Here is a 23,738-nt window from a genome sequence, read left to right as displayed (position 1 = left end):
TTTTAGCCTGTTTATGATTATAGCCTGCATTGCTGTTTTACACATGTATATATGAGTTTAGTATGAAAGATATGTCTACTAAAAATGCTATATATATATTTTTCGTGCATATTTCATACTTTATAGGTATATTTTTTATATATGCTCCGGGGTCCCCGCGCAAGGGCGGGAATATTCAATGTTTATGACTTTGATGAGGATACCCCTGGAAGAGAACTAGGATTTACAGGTAAGTAACTTATCCTTCTCCACCATTGGATCATTCATAGGTTTACATGCTTATATTCTACTCAAATGTCATGCTCGAAACCCTAAGCATTGTTAACATAGCAGTATTTCAATACAGTAATTGATGATGAGAACAAATTGAAAAACATTTATGGATAACAAGCAGCCCATCCACTTTATTTTATGGGCCAAAGTCCAGCCAGTCAGCAAGGAAGGGGTCCAAGGCTTTTCAGAATCCCTGTTAGATTTTCTACCATATAGTATCTGGCTACAAGGAACCCTCAGAGCTCTGCTAATTTTTTCTCCCACCAAAAGACCCTCAAACTGCCTTGAAGTTGCAGCCCTCTGGTCATGAGTTGTCAGTGGCGCAGTCTGGGTGAATTCACCATCAAAGAGATTGTCACCACCTCCTCATCTCCATCTACTGTATAAGTAAGAGCAAGAACGCTGGCACTAAGACTATGCCATTGACCAGTGTTATTTCGGTTCTGTTGGCTGTAAAACCATGGACGAAGACACCATCAACAAGTCCCACCCCCTTAGATAACATCATCAAAAAGTAACAATCAATCATTGACAAAGACACAGGCATCAAGTTCACAGCAATCACTGTCTTAGCAGCTACGAACTGTCCACAACTTCATCATCCACTTCACAAGTAAAAAGGACTCCAGCTTGGCGCAAGCACTGATTAGTTCCACACCGTTGCTTGTGTCCACAATACGAATAACACCAGCACAACCTTTGCATATTGCTTCCTTCGCATCTGTGCATAGTGAAGAGTGCAGTCATCTTAATACTGGCGGGGAAGACAGTTACCATCAGGTATATTCAGATGATAACCTGATTTGTGAAACTACTTCTCAGGCATCAGACCTCATGATCTTGCGATAGCTCAAGAAGAGGAAGTCACCTGCCTACCAAGAAACATAGTATTATGATCCCTCCCCAGAGACAGATAAGGCATCAAATGATGCAGGTACTCATGCAGGTTTTAAAAGCGATGAAAAATGGAGTACTTCTGTAGCGATTACCTCCAGGGCCCCCCTCCCCAGCAGATTTGACTTCATGACTCTGCATCTGCCATCATGCCTCCTCCAGTAACAAACTCACCTTCTGCATTGTCCTGGTGGGTGTAAGCCAAGTTTCTCAATCAGATGCTGCTGATGGAGATTCAGACCAAAGGAACAGTAGCGCTTCAAGATTATTCCAGCTGAGTATCCAAGCCTGGAAATGGCTCCAAAAGACTCTCCACTTGAAGGCTTACCTCTTCCACATGTTGCTGGATTGGGAGCCACAAACTTTAAACTTGCTGGGGGGCACATTTGAGCAAAGATTATTTGGTTGGTAAGGCTACCCAGACAATCCATAAGGAATATACATTACTTGATTACATCAGAGAGGAGTTCCACCTAGCTACAGAAGGAATTCGGTCTGATCCTCTACAGAAGAACATGACTTCTCATACGGGCACATCAGACTTGTTTGCTAAGGTCTATCATCTGTGCAGATATGCTAAAGCCTTATCTGTCACAGGGAAGAGAATGATGTGAATGCAAGGATGCCTGTCGCAGTAAGAAAATACAAAGCTGCAGGGATATTTCCATATTGCATTCTGCTAATCCTGCAGTGTAGACTGAGACCCCTGTCAGAAGATCTAGACATGCACTGGATACAGATCTTTTGGTAGTGGGGTGACTGCATTCAAACAACCCTAAGGATGGAATCTGCCTTGACCTGGTGAATGACAAAGAAAAGGTATATGCAGGGCAGGACCTTAACAACGGGCAACCACAGTTCCATATTACAACAGATGCAGAGCTAAAACTGCGCATACCCATACTGGAGCGGAGGGCAGCCAGACTGGCCATGGAAACCTTACTGTTGGCTGCTCTCGCACCAGGATGTCAAAATAGGGCTGAACAATGACAACTGTAGACTGTGTAGAGAAGCAGTGCAGTGTCATAAGATCAGTCTAACATTGGAGCATAGTTCAGGATTACAAAACAAGACAGCAGGGGTCTTAAGCAGAACGTATGTGGACTGAAGCAACTCTAGCTGCTATTTCAGCGATGGGTGCACCTGCAAGATATAAAATGTCATAGCTACATAAAAAATGATGTTATGCTGATCAAAGGAGAAGCATCTTCGAATCCCTGGTCAGGGCTATTTGGTTTCTCCCCCGACCCTGCTGGTTCTGAGGGTTTAACAGAAGCTGAAAAGGAAACATGTACAGTTATACTCAGTAATACTAATGGCCTGAGTGTGGACATGGCCGTTCACTGTTCACCAAGCGGTGGAATTTAGCAATAGAGATGTCAGATGCGTTCAAGCTGCTTCCATACCTTCCTTTGCTAAAACCAGCGGCAGATGCTTCCCAGTCCTGCTTCTCTCCTGGCTGCTGTGGACCCGGACTACGGCTGAGCATTTTATGAAGATTCTGTAAGTGGCTAAAGCGGACTCCATGCTTAAAGCATTAGTTGACATGGAAAAGATGTGCCCCAGCACGTCAAGTAATACTGACCCTCATTAATGCATCCACATGAGGTTCTACCTTAGCGCCTACATCTGGCTGAGCTCAGCTTAAGATTTGTTCTGATAAGACTACATTTGGCTGCCATATCCCGATCTCTCGGAACTCCTGGCATGCATTTTTGGTTTTAAACTAGGGTGGTGAAGGAGTTAGAGGTCTGTTCTGCACTTTCCCTCTTCAGCACTGAAGGAATTCGTTATGGTATTAGATGCTCTATTCAAACAACCTTTTGAGCCTTTTTTTAATAAGGCATTGTTTAAATAGCCTTAATGGAAGGCTGTCTTCTTGGCAGTAATACTGATAAGACACTGCATGGAAACACAGGTATTTCCTTTAAAGCATCCTCCCCTACAATTTGTCAAGAACAGTCATTTGGTGTATGAACCCCAGATTTATAACCAAGATACCCTCTTTGTTCTAGCTAAATAGAAACATTCACTCACATTTTTTTGCACAACCATCTACGGCTACAGAAATATTCTTTGGACCTCTGATGACATCTAAAGTTCTTCATTGACCAAATAAAGGACTAACGCAAAGCAGATTTGCATGTTACATAGAGAAATTCCAACCAGGATGCCCCATTCTTTACCCAAATGGGGCATCATATGTTGGATCACAGCATGAGTGTTCTACTGCTATGCCAAAGCTGGGCATCCTCTGACAAACAGGGCTGGCGCATTTAACAAGATACATTGCTGCCATGGCGGTTCTCTTCCCTGGGAGGGCTCTATTAGACATGTGCAAGGCGGCACCTTGATCTTCAACCCACAAGCATTACTGGCTGCATGTCCATTGAAAAGCGGAGGCCTCAGTGGGACAGGCAGTGCTGCACAACCTGCACCTATGCTGCATATAATGTACAACTATGGTATATGCAATTCACTCATGTAAATATAAGAAAGATTCAATGCTAGAGAAGAAACATGTTTTTTGCTTGTAAACCACCCTTCTTCAACATTAGTATCTTTCATGGATTCGTATGTGCCTGCCCTTTCTCGTTCCCGAGGCTAATAAGAAATTTATGATCCAAGCTATGAAAACAGCTGAAACCTCTGAGGATATTTGGAACCCTGGGGCCCCCACATGATTGCTAGACCTCCGGTGATCAAAGGAGGTGGATGGGCTAGTTGTGGTCTGAATGTTATTCATTTGTTTTCAGTGTCAATAAATGTATTAAAATGCTGCTCTGTTAACAGATTCTTACTAAGAGTTCCCAAACGGACGCCTGTGAAAAATTCAAGCATGCAAACGTATGAAAGATCCTAACTCTGAAGAACTGTAGTTACAGGTAAGTAACCTTTGCCCTTGCACATGTCTCATCGTGTCTTGTCTGGTTCAGATACACCCCTCTTGCTTGTCGCCAGTCCTCATCACCTCTGTTAATGCACACTGCTTCTTATCACTTCTCAGCCCGCCACCCCACCTTCTTCTTTTAATGCACCTGCTTCTCAAGAATTGTTCTGCTTCTTCAGTTCCTTCTCCACCCTGCTGCTGCATACGGCTTCTGCTCTTTTTTTTCTTGCCTTCTCAGTGCATGAAGCTTTTCCCCAGTTGTCCTCCCTTTTCAGTCCTCGAGCCTTCTGTTAATGCATATTACTTCTACTCCATTTTGATGCCTTCGTTGACCGAATCCTCGTCATCTCCATCTGTTGTTCCTTTTCCCATAGGAGTGGTAGATCTCCATTGCTCAACCAATGGTCCCTTGCCTTTATCTCCAGCGGTCAGCTAGTTGTCCCTTGCCTTCCATATTTTATGACTGATGCCCAAATGAAGATTCCTTGGATCGACTCTAAATGCATTACATTATTTGCAGTTACTCCTGGCTGCCTAGACATTGATTGGATCCAACACTCAGTGTGTTCTTTTTGTGTAACCTATGGTGAGATATAACTGGGACTTTACACACAACCTTAATGAGACCATGTCCTTTTATTTCTGACTACTTATGTTTTTCAAGGCAAACTAAAATTACTCCTTGTACCTAGATTCAGTCATGAATTCACATGATTAATACGGTGACTGCTCTAATCTCAACACGGACCTTGAGTTCACATTTTGTAGGCCAAGGTGAACTGCACCAAAAGAGAGGGCGGCAGAATTTGTCCTTCTGACTTCCCTGAGGCAGAATGAAGGAGTTCAGCGAGAGAGCCTAGTATGCACAGAAGGGACCTCACCACTTGTGTGTATGCCAGGCCTTTGTTTAGGCACATAGGTATTGTCCAAGTGCATGGTCGTTCCCCCACTGTGTACTTGGTTGCTTCCATGCAAATATGTTAGGATCGAAGCTGCTCTCTGATTTCGCAGAAGTCTGCATTACAAAACTTCAAAACTTCGTTTATACTTCTGTTTTCAGTGTGGGATTAAAAAAGAAAAAAAAAAACATTTTCATATTTGTTTTATTGTAAAAATGCCTTTTGTTCGTGTTTCTCACAGCAGAATTGACCTGCTGAAATTCTTTTTGGCCTGTATCTGTGTATCTTAATTATAACCTTCTTCACAATAGGCCTCTTTGGGCTTCCCCAACAAAGTTGGATAAGCTTCAAGAGACATTTACTGTTATAGATATTGTATTTCTGTTTAACGCTTACAAGCAATATGTGGCTGCTGTCAGCATTAGCTGCAAAGTAAAATGCCAATCAAGGGGGAAGCCTAAGGTTTCAGAGAAGCTGTTTTGCCTGTAATGATTCAGCCTTTATTTTCAACTCCTAGGCTACCGTGTGCACACAGGTAACAGGATGTACTCTGTTGTATGACAGCAGACTTTGCCAGACCCAGCATGGTTAAAGACCTTAGCAGATCTGTCTTTGAAGTGATAAGTTGTTGCTTGAAGTTACTATACTCTTTACAGAGAGAGGGGACTTTGTTAACCAGCAGTCTAATTTAGAAGATGTTTGTAAGGGGGAGTCGGACAAGGTTTCAGCAAACATTTCTATATAGCCAGGCATGTCTTCTCATCGTATTGTGTACGGCTCTTGTTGCTATATCGATGCTATAGAAGCAGTGTTCATTGGTTAGTGTGTGATGTTCAGCAGAGGTTCATGGGAGAATGTCAGCTGTTTGCACAATCACTTGTAGAGGCAAGAGCCCTCTATAGATTATTATCCAACATCATAGATTGATGTTGTATTGTCAAACGTTTAAGCCAGTCCTGAACAAGGGGAAAAGAGGGGGCGGCTGCACATGTTTGTATGTGGAACGCCACACTCCTTTGTAGCGTGACGGTAGATGACTTGTGGAATCGTGGGTTTGGTGCTGAGGTGCATGAATTCTGAACACTTTTGTGGTTCATCCGACTTTGTTACTGTAAAATGTTCAAATTGGACCAATACTTTGTAAGTACTTTTAGAAATTCCAGAAATGATAATTTAGCAGCCTTTTAAAAATGTGGCACACGATCCTAGGTTGAGTGTAGAATGATTTATTTTTCGTCCTTAACAGTGATTTTTTTTCCCCCTCAAAATTTCTGAAATTGACAAAGTCAAAAGTAAAACAGATCATTTATTAACTAAGTTCCTAAGGTTTTTCAGCCTGCAGCCTGGCTTGAATCTGAAACCTGCAGCCAAACCCTTGGTTATGCCCCTGATATTGTTCATCATCCTGTTTTGTGTCACAACACCCTGCTACCTTGATTCACTCTTCGTCGTTGGCTAGGTTTTGGATTTATAACTTTCGAGGACGAACAATCAGTGGACCAGGCTGTCAACATGCATTTTCACGACATCATGGGCAAAAAAGTGTGTAGTTGTAGTTTTATTTTTACTTAACATAAAGCCAAGTCTTGGGAAGCTGGGGCATTCCACTGGTGAGTCAGTCAGGGGGGTGTTTACTGGGGGGAATATGGCGAAATGAAACCTTTGCCTCTCTGGTGCTGAGTCTTTTGGTAGCTCACTTGTTAGGAGGGTGCATTTTTCACATCATCTGGCCGTAACCGTGTAGTCACTGACCGTAAGATCTCTCCATCCTTATGGCACTGCCGTTGTTGGACGTCACTAGATCTGTGCCAGAGGTAGCATTTCATTCTATTTGGGCATTATTAAGAGTTGCGGTTTCTGTTTAGTCACCACACCGTGAGATCCAGTGAATAATCTCTCACCTCCCTGAGGCTTGGCTGGATACCATTCCTTCCGATGTATAACAAATATTGAAATTGTAGAATGATTGCGATTTGGAAACAAAGCTTTAAATTCTTATCTTATTTGTAATCGATAATAACAGCTATAAACATTGTGAAGGAATGGTTGTACGTTTTAAATTGGGTCACTTACTGTTAAATTGTTACAAACCCACTCCTTCTAAATGAAGCACTCTGCAGATAAGTGACCTCTTCATACTGTGTTGTTAGTTCAGCCTAATGACTCTTTCAAATTTGGTGGTCTCCGCACACTCCAGACTCTTGAATCTAGGTAGGAGCAAGTACAGAGAAGGAAAGGTATGCATATGCTTTCTCGGTGTACCACATAGGTAAAGGTTCCTTCATTGATGGTTGTGCTAAGGATTCCTTTTCTGAAAACGTGATCACTGAAGTAAGGCGGTAAGGAAATATCTCTGGACTTCCACAGAGGCAGAGCTTCATTGAGCTGAGCACAGACTGTGGGGATACATAAGCGAGATTTCAAAGCGTTTACTGTTCTGATATTCCACAAGGTTGGAGATAAGTATTTGGGTATGGATAGAAAGCCACAGTTAGACTATTGCTTTGTAGTGAGGAAAACAACACTGGTTTGTTCTTTATCATTAGGAGAACGGGTTCTCTAAGATTCAAATGACGTAGAACTTTCAGCCCAGAAGCCAGATGTGGATTTCAGTTTGTTTTCTGGTGTCTGTGCGGACTGCAGTGTTTTGTTTCTCTCCATTAATCAGTGTCACCTATTCATTTTTTCCTTGCTTAATAGAGATTCTGCACGGTATGTTGATTTATAGTCATTGATAGTGATTAGTCCCGACTCCTTACAGTGGGTTCCTGAAGGTCCCCTTGATTGAGAAGTTAAGGTAAGGATTCTGCTCAAACCACATTCAGGCTTTTTCTTTAAATATGAAACATCTGCTTTGTGTATCTGCGTTGGAAATAAATTACTTTTCGAAGCCCATCACCTGTTCTCCTTTATTTTTCCTGAATGATGATACAGTTGGCGTCCAGTCAGGCATTCAAAATGTTTGTCCTGTAGCCAGGAACCTGCCATCAAGACCTAGACTCCGATATTAGTGGTATTGTCATTGAGAAGCCTGTTCTTAAATTATGAAAGTTTAATTCAGGGCAGTAGCTCATCAGATGTTAAGACTCATTTGAAGACTACCACTGCCGGTGCATAATTAAAAATGTATATGTATGGAATCTGCTGTCGGAGCAGGACTCATGATTTCAAGACTCTTCCTCTTATTTTGAAGTCTGCTGTATAGTGACATACATGTGTGGGATCCTGAGAACCATTGAAATTTAAGAGAAAAAAACTCTTTCCAAAAACAGTGTATAAGTAAGGTAAAATGGGACTCCGTTACTTATTTTAAATGTAAAACAAAAATATTGGAAATCTATAAAAAATTAATAAACACCTGTAGCATCAATGCTCCTTAAAAACCTTTTCTCAATTTCAAAAGTGAAAATAGAAACTTCAGTGTTGTCACAGGGGCTCAGTTTCCCATTGTTAAACTGAGTGTTATGTTGAAGCTCATATTGGGCCCACACGGCGTCACCATGAGCACAGTGACAGTTGGTATCTCGGCTTGTTCCTGTTCTAAGAGCTCAGGATCTTGATATTTAAAAAAAATTCTCTTGTGTTTATGAAGTTTTTTGTCAAGCTTCACTAGTCATCTTTTTGTGAGGTAAGTTTTATCCTGTTGACTGAATTTAGCGTGAATCTTTGTTTTCTCTACCAGACGTATGTCAGAGGCCCACTCCAGTGTGATCCTCTCATCCCTCTTTTACATTTCTAGCTTTCTTCCTTTTTTCTTCAAGGTCTTTCCCCCTTTTTTCAGGGACTCTTTATTGGTGGTCACAGTACTGAGTAGTCCCTCCCATGTATTTAATGACATTAAAATTAGCGAGTTGGTGATAGCAGCTGTGTAGTTATAGTTAAGGCTGTTTCCACTAAAAAAGTCTTAAAGTAGTCTGTTATAAATGACCCATGCTCCAGCTAATCAGAGACTCATCGCCTGAGGTGCTCCCCTGCCAGATGCTTTCATCCTGCCAGACTGTTCGGCCTCTTGAGTGACATAGAAGCCAACCTCTTTTTTAAAAACAATTTGAAAGCCCCATGGCTAAACTGCAGAGGGTGGGTTCCATGTGAATCTATGAAAAATACCAATACTGGTGAACTGGAGTTACTAGTAGCTTTTGTCCTCCTTCAGCATTGGACTTTTCATAGATACGCATAGCAGTTTAAACCATGACCATAAACACAGTGATTGGTGGGCATGAGGCAGAGCTTATGGAGAGGTTACGAAGCGCTTCGTCTTTGCTTGGAAGTCGTCCAACCACATGGCGATGCTGCATATGTCCTTAAGCGCGACTCCTTTGCCAGAGCTAGTGTTGATGCCTTCGCTTTTTAGCCTTCTCCAACATTTCTTGTTAGAGGTGTGTTTATGATGGTATGCGCAAAAGATGTGCATGCTGTGATCCCTCTTGAGAAGGACTTTTTTGTTATGGATTTTTTTCATTCATTGTCCTGCAGGCTATGAATAATTGATCTGGTTGTTGAAATTCCTTAGTGCGATGGAGATAAGATTTGAGACCGTTTGGTATCTAGGGAATGCAGCACCTCCTCTGCAGCCATTCTTTTTTAAGATAAAAAATAGATAGCAATATTTTCTGATTTGTATGAAATTATGTACCTTTTGAATACATTTGAGTTTACTGGTCAACATTACCTTATCTCCTGAGGAAAATTAAAAGTGTTTTTTTGTAAGACGGAGCATGCAATACACTGACTCTTTTCATAGAAGAGATCACTAGCAGAAAAGTAGTGTTTTATAAAGGTGCTTGAATTAACATATACAATACAGTATTGGGTCCCATTTCGTAAATAAATTTGCCTTTAGAGAGAACTCTGAAGAGCTCTTACGTGAACTCCTTAGTTTTTATCCTTATACAAATCTATTGATCGCAGAAAGGTGGACCTTATTAGAACTAAGAGCCAAACCTGATTTTGCAAGTTTTAATCTGTATGGCAAAAAAATGATGCCATGTGGAGGAAAGTACTCCCTTTTTGGCATGGTTACCCCCACTTTTTGCCTGCTGCCATTGTGTTTTGACTGTGTTTCTGGAATCCTGCTAACCAGGACCCCAATGACTGTGCTCCCCCCCTCTAAATATCGTTGTTTGGGACATCACCCTGCCCCATTCCCCCACCCCATAGAGAGCAGGGTTGCAGGTACCTGTGTGTGAGGGCACCCCTGCAGGGGTAGCCTCCCCAAGCCACTGGTATACTTTGAAGGGCACATTTGGTTCCCTACTTGCATAAACCGGTTTGCAGAAGTCTGTCAATCACCACCCTAAGGGTGGTGCCCAGAGCTCCTCCAGGTGGCCACTTGATTATGCCATCTTTAATCCAAGATGGGCAGAGGCCTCTAGGCGCACTGAGTGGCCAGGTAAGGCAGGTGACGTGTCAGCCGCCTCCTGATAGTTGTTCACCCTGCTAGGTGACCAATCCCCCCTTTAAGGCTATTTAGGGTCTCCTTTAAACAAAAATAGGGACTGGGAGATTGATTGGTCCAGTGCACAGTCACCCAAAATGAACCTGTAATATCAATATAAGTGCACTGTTCCACAAAAGAGAGAGAAAACAAGAGAACTAATTGAGTTCTATTCAGCAAAAATTAAACTATACAGGGTATTTTAGGCGAGCCCTCAAGCACCCACTAGGGTGACAGGTATCATCATTGGGCTTACTCCTCGCCAGACTGGTGCTGCAATGCCTGGCGGGCCACCCAGCATTCTGGGTGGCTCTCAACCATCGTTAAATTGCTAACAAAGGAAGTCTGGGAAAGAGACTGACTAAGAAACGGAGAATATAAAGGAGAGACAAAAAACTCTTAAAATTAGCTCAGAACCTAAACCATTATTTTAATGTGTTAGAAACTAGGTCCAGGCCAAGATTAAAAACAGGAATATAGGAGTGTTACTGTAAATAATGTACCATTACACTCGCTAATTAGGGAAGGTAGTTTACCTAGTCCTACATGGTCAACATGTTTCGCGTCTATGGTCGGTCACAAAGTGATCCTTTGACGCTTCTTCAGGACCCACGAAAAAAACTTGTTATTAAACTACTTCTCCTATGTATCAAAAATAATCAAGTGCACAGAAAGTCACTTACAGAGTAGAAGACAGAGTATGTCTAAGTCAGTAGGTCAGTACAGTCGCCCTGCATAGAATCAAAAAAACACATAACAATTAGTGCCAGTGATCAACACAGAAAAACAATTATAGTGACAACCACCCTCAGTCAGTGTGTAGAAAATAAGGATGAATAGGTTGTGATGCTTACCATCCCATATTCGAGATTGGGCTCCCTAGGTCTGCGTTAGCATCAACCAAGGAGATCGAACTAGATAAAAATAATAATATGTAATAATGTAGCACCGCAAACAGTACATAGTGACACGACATTGGCAAAGTCTTCGTATCGCCGTCTACATTAGATCACTGAGTTCTATGTTGGACAGAATGGTGTAAAAAGATGTATATACATATATATAGTGTTGGTTAAAAGTCAATTATATGTAAAAGAATGGGTTATTATAAGCTCTATGGCAATGTAATTCACATTGAAACTGCTGCAGCCATGTGCCTGCTCAGTCGTATAAAAAGCAATCCACATCGTAAGTACGATTAGTCATATGACCGAATAACAACCCTTATTCATTTTGGCCCAAAAACATGCTGTTGCAAAAATAGAGAATGCTTACATGCTCTAGAGTAACTAGTATATGTTACCATATGCCCACTCACAATTTGAGGTAGGAACTAAGATATATTATCAGGTCATAGTGAACCTTGTCGGTTCACCCGGTTAACGCGGCAGAAATATCACCATGGAAACCGTTAAACAATGGAAAAAGTGCAAAAATGCGTCAAGGATCTGAAAACGGGGACGGAGGAAATACCTTCCGTGACCCCGTGCTTACTTAGTTTGCTCCTTGAAGGATCCGGAAAACCTGCCCCGTGCCGCGCGCCTGAAGACGGTGTGCCGGTGCGGCTGGATGTTATTTAAGCAAGCGATGTTTAGCGCGAGTATGCCGGAACAAACCAGCCGGTTGTTCCGGATACTCAAAATAGAGAAAGGACCACAGTCTCTATTACCGGCGGCCATCTTGGAGTGATCAAATAACGTCGTGTTATTATGAAGTGGAGCTGTTCCTGCCAAGGCCAATAGAAGTCAAAATGGGGGCCATCTTTACATTCCTAAAAAGTATCAGGACCCATATGATGGTACTGAAATGGCAAATTACCCTATAGCACCATTCTATTTTAATGAAAAAATAGTGCAGACAACAAAAATGTGTCTATTTTGTAAGGGCAACAAAGAGAGAAAGAATAATAAATGGAAAAAGTAAAAAAAAATTGAAAATATATATATATATATATATATATATATATATATATATATATATATATACATATATATTTTCTGATCTATTAAGGTCACTCAACTGAATCTATATAAATGCATGTCAACTCAGTTAAAAGAGGGGGGGAAGCTGATCAATATAAGTCTACAGAAAATGTACATAATAATTTGAGGTAGGTTGTAATAACCCTTCCACAGATTAAGATGTTAAAAGATTCCATGGTATGTCATCATTCAGTCCTTCTTTGTGGGTTGTCAATCGAAAAACCCATCTCTGTTCGATCTTAAATAAATAGTTAGGGTTATTACTGTCGTATCTGGGTACTTGTAGTACTATCCACCACATGTCGTCAGGACCGTGTTTTGCATCCAAAAAATGTGAACTAAGCTTTGTATTTAGGGTCTCCTCCTTGGGTAGATCCTCAGATTCGACAGGTGAAATTCCACAGGGCACCTCTGAACATTTACTTCTGGCCATTGGAACCGCAACTGAACTTCACAGGAACCTACAAACTGCAGCTCTAGCGACGACTTTGCTCTACAACATTGTTTCTCCAGCTCCTTTCAGCAACTGCAACATTTCCCTGGCTGTGCATCCTCTGAGGGCGGCAAGTCTTCAGTCTGCACCAAGAAGCAAGAAGGAATCTCCCTTGGAGTGAAGGAGTCACTCCCCCGCAGGCACCAACTGCATCGACGACCGGCCTTGTGGATCCTCTCCCCTGCAACTGTGTGTGGATCCTGCAACACAGGAAGTGGTCTGGAGTGGTCCGCTCGGTCCCCTCTACCAGCTATCCAACTTAGGAGGTGGTGAGTCTTTGCATCTCCTTGCAGGACAGCTCCCTTGTGCACAGCGACTCTTGCAGCTATCAAGGCTTGTTGCTCCAGTGACGTGGGACTCCTTTCTATGTGTGCTGAGTGGGCCTCACTGCAACTCCTGTGCCTGCTGTCTGTGAGTTGCCTGATAGGGCTGCATTCTTGACTTCTGGCTCTCCTCACTGCTGAGGGCCGCCTGGGACTCCCCTCCTTCACTTGGAGCTTCTTGGTCCCCAGAGGCTCTTCAACTCTTTTTCTGCACCTCTTGCCTTTGGCAAGGCTTGTTTGTTTTTCTACACCACTGATGGACTGCACCTCTTCTTCCGATGTGGGACATCAACTGCATCACTTCTGGAACACTTCCTGTGCTGCATAGCCGACTCCTGGTCTCTACCGTCGACCTGGCCCTGCACCTCCAGAAGGGTGGGTAGTGGATCCTGCCCCAACCGGACACTCCAACTGGAACTGGACTTGGTCCCCTTCATTTGCAGGTCCTCTTCTATCAGGATCCATCTTCTGTTTCTTACAGTCTTGCTTACGTCTTGCACAGCCCTTTTGCAGAGTTTAGATCTTCTCTTCTGGTCACTGGGAGGTACTCTATAGTAGTTACCTTTTGGGGTTCCCATGTCCTCCAGCACCCCTCTACAGATTCCACTTAACTGGATGGGGTCTGCCTTTCACATTCAAGTTTTTTAAATATATATGGTTTGGTGTCCCCCTAGGGTCTCTATTACTTAATGGCATTTCATTGTTTTTGATTGCTTTCCATGCCCACTCCTGATTACTAAGGTGTATAGAATATAGTGTATTTACTCACCTGCTAGTGGAGTATTACCTATACAGTATTTTAGTATTTGGTACGAAAATAAAGTACCTTTATTTTCTAACACCGTGTGGTTCTTTCATGCCTGTAAGTGCTGTGTGACTACAGTGGTTTTGCATGATCTTTGCATGCCTCCTAGATAAGCCTTGGCTGCTCATCCACACCTACCTCTAGAGAGCCTGGCTTCTAGACACTGTCTACACTTCACTAAGAGGGGATACCTGGACCTGGTATAAGATGTAAGTTCCTTATGTACCCACCACACACCAGGCAGGCTTCCTACACCATGCCATTTGTAAAGGATTCAATTTTTCTGCCCATAAAATTAATCTTTTCTGTTTCATATTGTATTTTGTGATAACCGAAGGAACCTTTGCTGCTCCAGCATCTACTTACAATATGCTTGAATATTCAAATGACTGCGTTCTAGGTCTTGAGGAGCAAGAATGTTAGCTGAAAGGATTGGAGATTGTGATAGTGGTTGCCTTGTTCCTTCTTAGCAAGTGAGGATCCACTTTGAAATGGATTAGTGTTTGGATGGAGATGTTCCAGAGTTCTGTGAACCAGTGTTGACAGGCCTATGTTGGCACAACTAAGGTTACTTTCCAGTCTTCTTTCTTTAGCAGATTAGGAGGAAGGCATTTCCCTGTCCATTTAGTTGAGAAGGCTTCTCCTGCCGTCTGGGGGTGCTTGCAAATCCCTTGCATTTTGTATGTGGGTGTCCCAAAGTTGTTCCAAACTTGTGGAACACTAAAAATAATTGTTGTCTGTATCCCATTTTTGTAATGTCTGCTCATTTTGTCCGGTTATTCGTTGAATGCTCCAGGGACATGTTCCTATGATAATTCATAGTTCTTGATTGCCTAGTCGCATTACTTTTGAGCCTCCTTTGACTAAGGCAGGGATTTTGGCTCCTTTTGTCACATAGAAAATGGTAGTCTTGCTATCAGTACTTGCTATGTCCTTCCCTTTTTGTCCATGAAAGCTGTGCATGGTATAGGAGTATTTTGTAATCACCACTGCACTGCGGCCAAGACAGCCAATTCAGTTTTAACTCCGTTCAGGGTTAAAGCTGAAGCTGCCGACGTAGTTTTCTTTTTCTTTTTCATGTGTGCTACATAAATGGAAGCTGTAGCTGGGAACCGCATCATTTGTTCTTCCTACCAAATGTAGTGCACAATTGTTTTACACCTAGCACTTGTGTTACACTTTTTTTGTAAGGCAAATAGAAAACACGATTTTTTAAACTGCTAAATAGGCAGACTGAAGCGGCGTGATGCTTTCTCTGTTAAGGAATGAAATTTGCCATTGTCTGGTGACAAATCTCTCGGAGATCCTCCTTGGTTATTTGAAAAGGTTTTATCACTGTCAAAAATAAAAGATCCATCCAGGTCCTTATTTTGGAAAATACATTTGTCCTTGTCCTGTCGTGGTCCCTATTAGTCAGAGCTGGAAACATCTCCGTCTGTTCCACTGGTGTCAGTAAGGTGGCCCTTGCCTTGAGAAGGGTTACCTTTGCCAACTGTATAATCTGATTTAGTGATCCCATTTGTGCATGCAGAGTTGGTGGTGGTAGTTTCGCGAGTTTGTGAAATGGATGTTGGAGGTAAACATTGGTAGGTGTCTCAAGTCTTGTAAAAAAACAAAACAAAAAATAGCATATCCAGTGCTATCTATTCATTTGGAGCTTTGTGCATACTTCTAGGTCTTTCAGGTTTGGGATACTCAGGCTATTGTCCTGATATTCATTGTTGTAATCCACACATTGTATTTTGAAGTCTATTGGGTTTGTAGAATCTTGATGCTCATTGACTGTTTTGTCGATTACGTTGATCTTTTGGATGAAGAAGGGACTCTTCCTTATGAGTGTTTTTTGAGCGTTGAATGTGACTTATTCCCTGACTAAGACTCAGTTGACAATGCAGTATTTTGGGTGACACCTGTCTATCTAAGAGCTGTCTCATCTCTTCACAGCATGTGAGGAGTCCTTACGTTTCGTTGTAAGAACCTAACTTTCCTACAACAGCGCTCTTTCGATCTTCTCAGGGCGAATTATAGCATCATCTTTCTAGGGCATATGAAGCAGAGGTTAGCCAGGTGTTATGACCCTTAGGGGCTGGGTCAGAGGGGTTCTCTTGCCTGATTGGTAGCCTTTGGCATTTCTTTAGTTGCTTTTGTAGGCTTACCATGGGCCCCCAAGTTGGAGGCATCAGACTTTGTTTTTGTAAGTTGCATACAACAGTCACACCTCTGTCCTTGAGTCTTTTCTGAAACTGTTGCAAATCTCAGATTCTGCAGGAATATGGCCTGGATGGAAACAGTAGAGGCACTTGGTGTGTGGGTCATCCACATAAACCTTCATTTTCCCACAAAATGTGGAGACTTTAAAAAGTGATTTCTTTTCAGGAAAGTCTGGCATGATGAATCAAAATCTAGTTTGTGAAAAACTAGTTAAAATCTGCAATTTCTCTTGGTTGGGAGGGAGATCTCTTAAGAGTTCCTCACTTAAACGAGTAGTTGAAAACCTCCGGCAGGGGAGCACCTCAGAGTCTGGGTCTCTGATTGGAGTGAAGGTGAATACAGTACAAAACTGTTTTGTAATCTTCAGTGTTAGAGTGTGCACTGGTATTCTAACTTTGGTTACCTGAGGGTTCCCATCTCAACAACAGGGAATGATTAAAACACATGAGTTTTTGAAAGATGCCAGTGTTGGAGAATCACTTCTTCATTCAGCACACCATTTCACCACACCTATTAACTAGCTGTTAAAATCACCATACCTTAGAATCAGCAGCTTCTCTTGGCTGCAGTTTTATAGCATCACAGATGGCGTGTAGTTTGTTTAGGTGTTACGTCGTCTTTCATTTTTATGTAGTTTTTTTTATTTTCTTTTAACATTACTTACATATACATATATAGCCCATTATATTGAATTATTCAGTAAAGTGGTGTCAGATATTTGTTACGTAAATGGCCATTATGAACTAACTCTTACTTATTTGCATAGCTCCACTCTGCAGACAATTTGCATATCCCTAGAATAGCTTGACCCTTTATTTTCGGCCATATATTGTTGCCCTAGGGTAGTCAATGAGATGAACCTTTTGGGTGTTTCACCATATTACTGTTATTTTTGCAAATGTCAGTCTAACACTTCCCTTGCATATAGAACCCCACTGTAAATCAAAGTTGTTTTTGCACAAGCCAATCCCGTGTTTCAGTGTGAAAAGGATCTCAGTATATCCCTGTTGTCTGTTTTGGATGTTCTACAATCTTCTGTATCTCCCTCGAGTAGATGGAGTTCCGTCTCCTAAATTAGGTTAAAGCCCTTCACCCGAGACATCATCTTGCCTGCACGACCCAGCAACCTTACTGGCATTCTGGAGATTTCTTTTTTGTACAGCTTCACAGTCTCATAGGTGAGAATACATTAATCAAAGAATTAAGTTATTTGCTGTACTTGGTGGGATTGATCCTGCATAAGCCTCCCAGTATCGCAAATTCTGTCAGTGAACAGTTGATTATATGGTAGTTTTTTGTTGTTGTTTTTTTTTTTACAGTTTTAAGGTCATTACTTTAAAGCAAACCTTTCCCTATCTTTATAGCCATTGCAAAGTAAACTTGTTAATCAGTGAGTACCTGGACTCATGGGTATTGCTTTTGTGGCATGTGAGAATTACTATTTTCATATAATTTTGTCTTTAGGAGACTTTAATTCAGTGCAGGCTCTGATACATACCAACCACCAGCTCTGATTGGCTCAATGTACATTGGTTAGAGCACAGATTCATTCGGTTTTCCCTTCGTCTATCCTTGGTCTGGTACATTTGCTTTGTAGCTGTAATCTTGTTTTTGTCTTGGCTGTTTCAAGTCCACTATCCAGTCTCCTTAGCTTAGTTTGTGCATCTCTAGCTGCAGACACTATGTTGACGGTGCCGTTCAGTGTATGACTTTCTCCCTCTGATCTCCATAGATAATCCTAAACACTGAATAATCCTGCTTGTTGGCGGAGATCCAGGAGCATAGGAGTGCTTTTTCCAAAGCCATATTCTGTGTAATATTTTTGCTTTATTTAGGAAAGGCCGTAAATTGCATGTTAGGTAAAAGTGTAATTTGGCAGCCCAAAATAGGCTATGTTGCCAATTCCATTATTTTAGTTTAATAAATGGAAGACATAATATCAAATCTTAAAAAGGTCACTAACTGAAAGAAAAGACATTTTAAAAACAACCATCACGAAGCATTTTTGTTTTAAAGTGAAAAGAACAGGGCAGTGTAACTGTAAAGGCTGTAATAAACAATAGAACACTGCACCTTCCAGGGCACTCTGACCTCCAGTGTCACATCATGCACAGTAGGTGGCAGTTGGCGCTGTTCTTTCTTTTTTTTTTTACTTCCATCTTCTTCTTTCAGCTCCTACTGACAGCAACTTGGAGCATTCATTCACTTGAAAATGCCATCTGTTTTTGCAAGATACCCAGACTGTGGCAAGAAAATGGTCAAAAACAGGCCCTTACTGGCTCTGCATTCCATGTTTACCAGGTTCTTAATACCCCAGAAGATTAGGTCAATGCATCCCCCCTCCAAGCACACCCTCAAACCATAGAAAGATTCTCCTACATGGCCATTAAGAAAGGCGAAAAAGGCAAGAATCCTTGGCTGCAGAAACATCTGAGGGGCTAGAGGAGGCTACTTCTACCAGTGCCCCTGTGTCTCACTGAGGATTCCCATAGGGAGAGATCGAAAAAAAGAAGCTGAAGTAAGAAACAACTTTCCCATTCCACAAAGAGGACATATATGTTTGTGGAGAGGTACAGTACCCACTACCTTACATCGGTGTGGAGGAGACAAACATCGATACGCTCATCGACGTTGAGATGCTCTCAGGTTGTGAAAAAGTAGACTGCGTAGTTACTTTAGACTATGAAAGCCAGCAGGCTTCACTACAACTCAGACTGAATACTCCAGGGCTTACTCAAGTTCCTGACCAGCTTCTCCAGTCATACCAGATTCTCCTTCACCACATTTAACGCCACCTCCTCCTACATTTCCTCAGTCACCTGCATATTCTCCACCAGTAATGTGCAAAAATTCCTCCACCATGCCTATTGTGCCTCCGCAAGCACCTATTCTAGTGACAGTTGTACCAAGTCATTCCAGATCTTGTTCCCGACACATCAGACATTGCTATAGATCTTGATCAAAGTCTGGGTATCACAGTCACCAGTACAGTTCCAGGTCTCTTACGTGTTCTCATCCAAAACATAGACTGGATTTCACATCTGATCGAGTTCAAGGTCTTACAACCACTTCTACTGGCTAATACTCACCTGCCGTTACAGCCAAAAAACATAAGAAATTCTAGAGGTTTACAGTGGGAAGCAACCATTACCAATACAAAGTCCTTCCTTTTGGTCTCAAGTCTGCACCCAATCAAAATGCATGTGTTTGTTTCAGCACATCTCAGAAGGTTGAAGAAATTAGTCTACCCCCATCAAGATGATTGGCTGATCAAAGCGTCAATCTGTCAGCAAGCATGCCATGATCATCAGATTGTTGTTGTCACCCTCAAACTATTGGGGCTGCATGTAACTCAAGAAAAATTCATTTTCATCCCCGTACAAGCCCTTAAATACCTTGGAGCAGTTTTGGTTATAGTAGCACAAAAGTGTTTCCTTTGGAAGAGACTTTCATCTATCCTTCTGAATCGTTGCAAACTGAAGACATCCCATCTAATGGCAAGGCAAATATTGTCTCTAATAGGATCAGTGGCATCCTGCTTCTTCCTGCTATGAAACCCATAACTGAACATTAGCCCTCTGTAACAATGTGTGGAGGATGAGTCTGACTAGCTCTCGGAAACATGGGTAGACACTGTCCGTAACAACATGCAGAGCAATCAATCTGCTGGTGGTCACCTCCAGAGCATCTGTTCAAGGAAATGAGTTGTCATCAAGACATTCCAACTCAGATATTAGTAATGAATGCCCCCCTATCCAGTTGGGTTGCTCACATGGATCACCTCCACACTCAAGGCTCTTGGTCTCTGGAGGAACAAGCATACCATACCAGTCTCCTGGAGTTGAGTGTGGTAAAGCTACCTCTGAAGGCTTTCCTCCTGTTCTCCAAAAAAAACTCTCTCCTTATCCTCTGGTTAGGGATGTCCTTGAAGAGGTTAAAGTTTCTTCCATCCGAAGGCCTTCACCTTTGTGGGAGTTGAATATTGTCCTGTAACGTCTCATGGGCGCTCCTTCTAAGCCTATATTTGAGGCTTCCCTAAGACGCTTACCTGGGAAGGCTTAATTTGTGGTCGCTATAACCTTTTTTTTTTTTACGCACACAAACATATTTTTCACATTAATTGGGTAGTGATGAAAACTTGGCCAGTATTCCTCCCTAAAGCGGTATTGGACTTTCATGTCAATGTAATGACTTTATCTACCTTTTTTGGAACCCTTCTCCAGAAATATCCCTCCTTAGTTGATGTGAAAAGGCTGTTACAGTTTTATCTGTTCAAAACTCAGGACTTTAGAAAGTCCAACGTTTGTTTGAAATCTCAGCCTAGTGTGGGCTGGGTTTGCCACATCCAAACAATTATTTAGACAGATTGTCTTTTCCATACCCCTGTGCTATACATAAGCTTACAGAATCTTATCTGGAAAACCAAAAACCCATTTAACCACAGGTAAAGTGAGTATGGGTGCATTACAATAAAGTAATTCAATCTCTGAAACCTGCAAGGCAGCAACCCAAAGATCTGTCCACACTTTTACAAGACACTGTTTCCTTGTTTCAAGCGCTAGACCAGATACCCAAGTAGAGCAAGCCTTTTTAGAGACATCTTTGAGTCAGGGAGAGCCTCTGGATTCTCTCTGCAGGTGTTGCTGTAGGAGTCCAGGGGGGTCATCTCTGGCTACTCACGGGGTCGCAGTCACCGGGGAGTCCTCCCTGTGATGTTTTTTCTCTGGATCTCGAGACGGGGGCGTCTGGTGCAGTGTGTGAAGTCTCACGCTTTCGGCGGGAAGTGTGAGTTCTTTGGAAGTTGCTTCTTTGTTACAAAGATGTAGCTAGCTGTTTTTGAGCAGAGCTGCTGCTCACTGGAGTTTCTTGGTCCTGGCGGTGAGGGTAGTTCTCTGAGGCTTCAGAGGTCCCTGGTCCCTGTTGAATGCGTCGCTGGTTGCAGGTTTTCGACTCTGGAGACAGGCCGGTAGGGCTGGGGCCAAAGAAGTTGTCGTTGTCTCTGCAGGCTTGTAGGTCAGCAGTCCTCCTTTGTAGTTCAGGTTGCAGGAATCTAATTTCCTGGGTTCTGGGGTGCCCCTAAATACTCAATTTAGGGGTGTGTTTAGGTCTGGAGGGCAGTAGCCAATGGCTACTGTCCTTGAGGGTAGCTACACCCTCCTTGTAACTCCTCCCTGAGAGGAGGGGGGCACATCCCTATTCCTATTGGGGGAATCCTCCAAAATCAAGATGGAGGATTTCTAAAGGCAGGGGTCACCTCAGCTCAGCGCATTGTAACACGAAGCCCAAGCCTTTGAGGCTCACTTCTAGGTGTTACAGTTCCTGCAGGAGGGAGGTGTGAAGCACCTCCACCCAGAGCAGGCTTTTGTTTCTGTCCTCAGAGAGCATAAAAGCCCTCACCACATGGGGTCAGAAACTCGTCTCTCAGCAGCAGGCTGGCACAGACCATTCAGTCCTGCACTGAAGGATTGGGTAAAATACAGGGGGCATCTCTAAGGTGCCCTCTGTGTGCATTTTTTAATAAATCCAACACTGGCATCAGTGTGGGTTTATTATTCTGAAAAGTTTGATGCCAAACTTCCCAGTATTCAGTGTAGCCATTATGGAGCTGTGGAGTTCGTCCTGACAAACTCCCAGACCATATACTTAATATGGCCACACTGTACTTATAATGTCTAAGAATAGACTCAGACACTGTAGGGGCATATTGCTCATGCAGCTATGCCCTCACCTGTGGTATAGGGCACCCTGCCTTAGGGCTGTAAGGCCTGCTAGAGGGGTGACTTACCTATGCCACAGGCAGTATTTTGTGTGCATGGCATCCTGAGGGGGATGCCATGTCGACTTTGCCTTTTTCTCCCCACCAACACACACAATCTGCAATGGCAGTGTGCATGTGTTAGGTGAGGGTTCCCTTAGGGTAACACAACATATGCTGCAGCCCTTAGGGACCTTCCCTGGTTTACAGTCTCAGGAGCAGCTTGGGTTTGTAATAGTGTTTTCCCTAAAGCCACTTATGCCTTTGAGGATTGAGCAACATACATATATATATAGAGAGAGCTTATGCATTTACCGTCTTGTTGATGACATATAAGGTACCAAATTAACGTCTTCAGTGTCTGCCATCTGTAGCTTCTTCACTCTCCTTGGCTGACACCTTTTTGAAAATTTGGTTTGTCTCTATTTGAGGATCACGAAAGTGAGCACTGTTAAGGCTTGCAGTAGCTATGTGACAGCTGGCTCACCCGCCATGTGGAAGTTAATGTCCAAATTTATGATTTTCACACTAAACAAACAGGGCTATTGATCTGAATCGCCATTCACACGTCCCAAATCCGAAAATGGTGGAATTTCAGTTAGTGTTAGCCTAACCCAGGGAGGCTTTAGTATGGGGAATCCTTAAAAATAGTTTGTTTTAGTAATACACATTTTGTAGAGTTCCTAACTGACAACACAGTATGATTATTTGCTGCTGCTTCTTGACTCAAACTGTCCATTTTTGTATTACTTGCATGTTTTGTTTACTTTCTCTTTTGTTAGATGTATTGTAAGATTCTCTTCCCACATCCATCCCCTCTGACATTTTATGCAAGTTAATTAAATTGAGATTCTTAAAGCGATAGCCTGGGGAAGGTAAGTCTTTATCCTCCATTAGACCTTTCTATACAAACTGATAAAAAATACTTTTAAGTATTTGCGCAAACAGACAGTATGCAAGCCTATTCACATATCCTGGTTCCACGTCTTAACCAAGCAGTGAGCAGTCAGGTCATGTCTTCTGTGAGATCCCAGACACACCCATTCTTTACATCACAGAATGTGTACAGCAAAAGTTTTCTCTTCAGTTGAGAAATAATATTGTACTTTGAGGGCTAAATCTAAGTAAAACTATGAACCCAGACCGCACTGCACAGCACTTCTGAGCAGAGGGCCCTGTTGATTTACAGATAGCAAATATGCCCAATTTGAAGGGAAGATAGATTGTGTCTTCTACACAATTTACTGTTTCATGGGTGCTAGCCATATTGATAAAAAACATTTAGATGACATTTCATTGTCCAAATGCAAGTTTTGCAGTAGAGTATTTAGGGTTAAGTCCCAAGATGCTACGTTTAGTCTTGAGGGTTGAAAAGGAGAGGTTTGTGGTGGTACAAGGGTGGGGGGCATAGACCATCAACACCCTTCTTAAGTATCTGATCTGTTTGTTTAGGTTGAAGTGAAACGGGCAGAGCCTCGTGATAGCAAAAGTCAATCACCAGGTCAGGCTGGCATCAGCCAGTGGGCAGTCAGAGCTGTGCCAACTGCCAATGGATGGACCAGCCAACCTCCTGCCTGGCAGCCGGGATATAGTCCACAAGGTAATTCTTTCCCTGATGTGGATATAAACTAATTCCTGTGTTTGTAACTGAGGTTGAGTGCATGTTTTGTATTTTCTTAGAAATGTCGTAGTGATTGAGGTGTAACTAATCTGGACAGCTTGTAAAACAATTGCTCACCCTTGTACTTTAACCAGTGTGAAAGGTTGACAAGGCGT

At 42.4% G+C, this 23,738-nt stretch overlaps 1 protein-coding gene across 14 annotated transcripts in view; it reads left to right on the top strand.

Moving 5' to 3' along the window:
- DAZAP1 (DAZ associated protein 1) overlaps positions 1-23,738 on the top strand; it is a 432,244-nt gene that overhangs the window by 166,221 nt on the left and 242,285 nt on the right. For 12 of the 14 annotated variants that reach the window (XM_069215789.1, XM_069215779.1, XM_069215778.1 and 9 more), the window contains 2 exons: positions 6,416-6,498; positions 23,415-23,562. The exons of the other annotated variants lie outside the window; for them this stretch is intronic. In XM_069215789.1, coding sequence (XP_069071890.1) covers positions 6,416-6,498; positions 23,415-23,562 — 231 coding nt within the window. The remainder of the gene's footprint in view (positions 1-6,415; positions 6,499-23,414; positions 23,563-23,738) is intronic. 14 annotated transcript variants of the gene reach the window in all.

Source organism: Pleurodeles waltl, chromosome 12, assembly GCF_031143425.1.
Source record: "Pleurodeles waltl isolate 20211129_DDA chromosome 12, aPleWal1.hap1.20221129, whole genome shotgun sequence".
Lineage (NCBI taxonomy): Eukaryota > Metazoa > Chordata > Amphibia > Caudata > Salamandridae > Pleurodeles > Pleurodeles waltl.
Note: the sequence above shows the minus strand (reverse complement) of the source record. Positions and strands in the feature narration are given on the sequence as shown.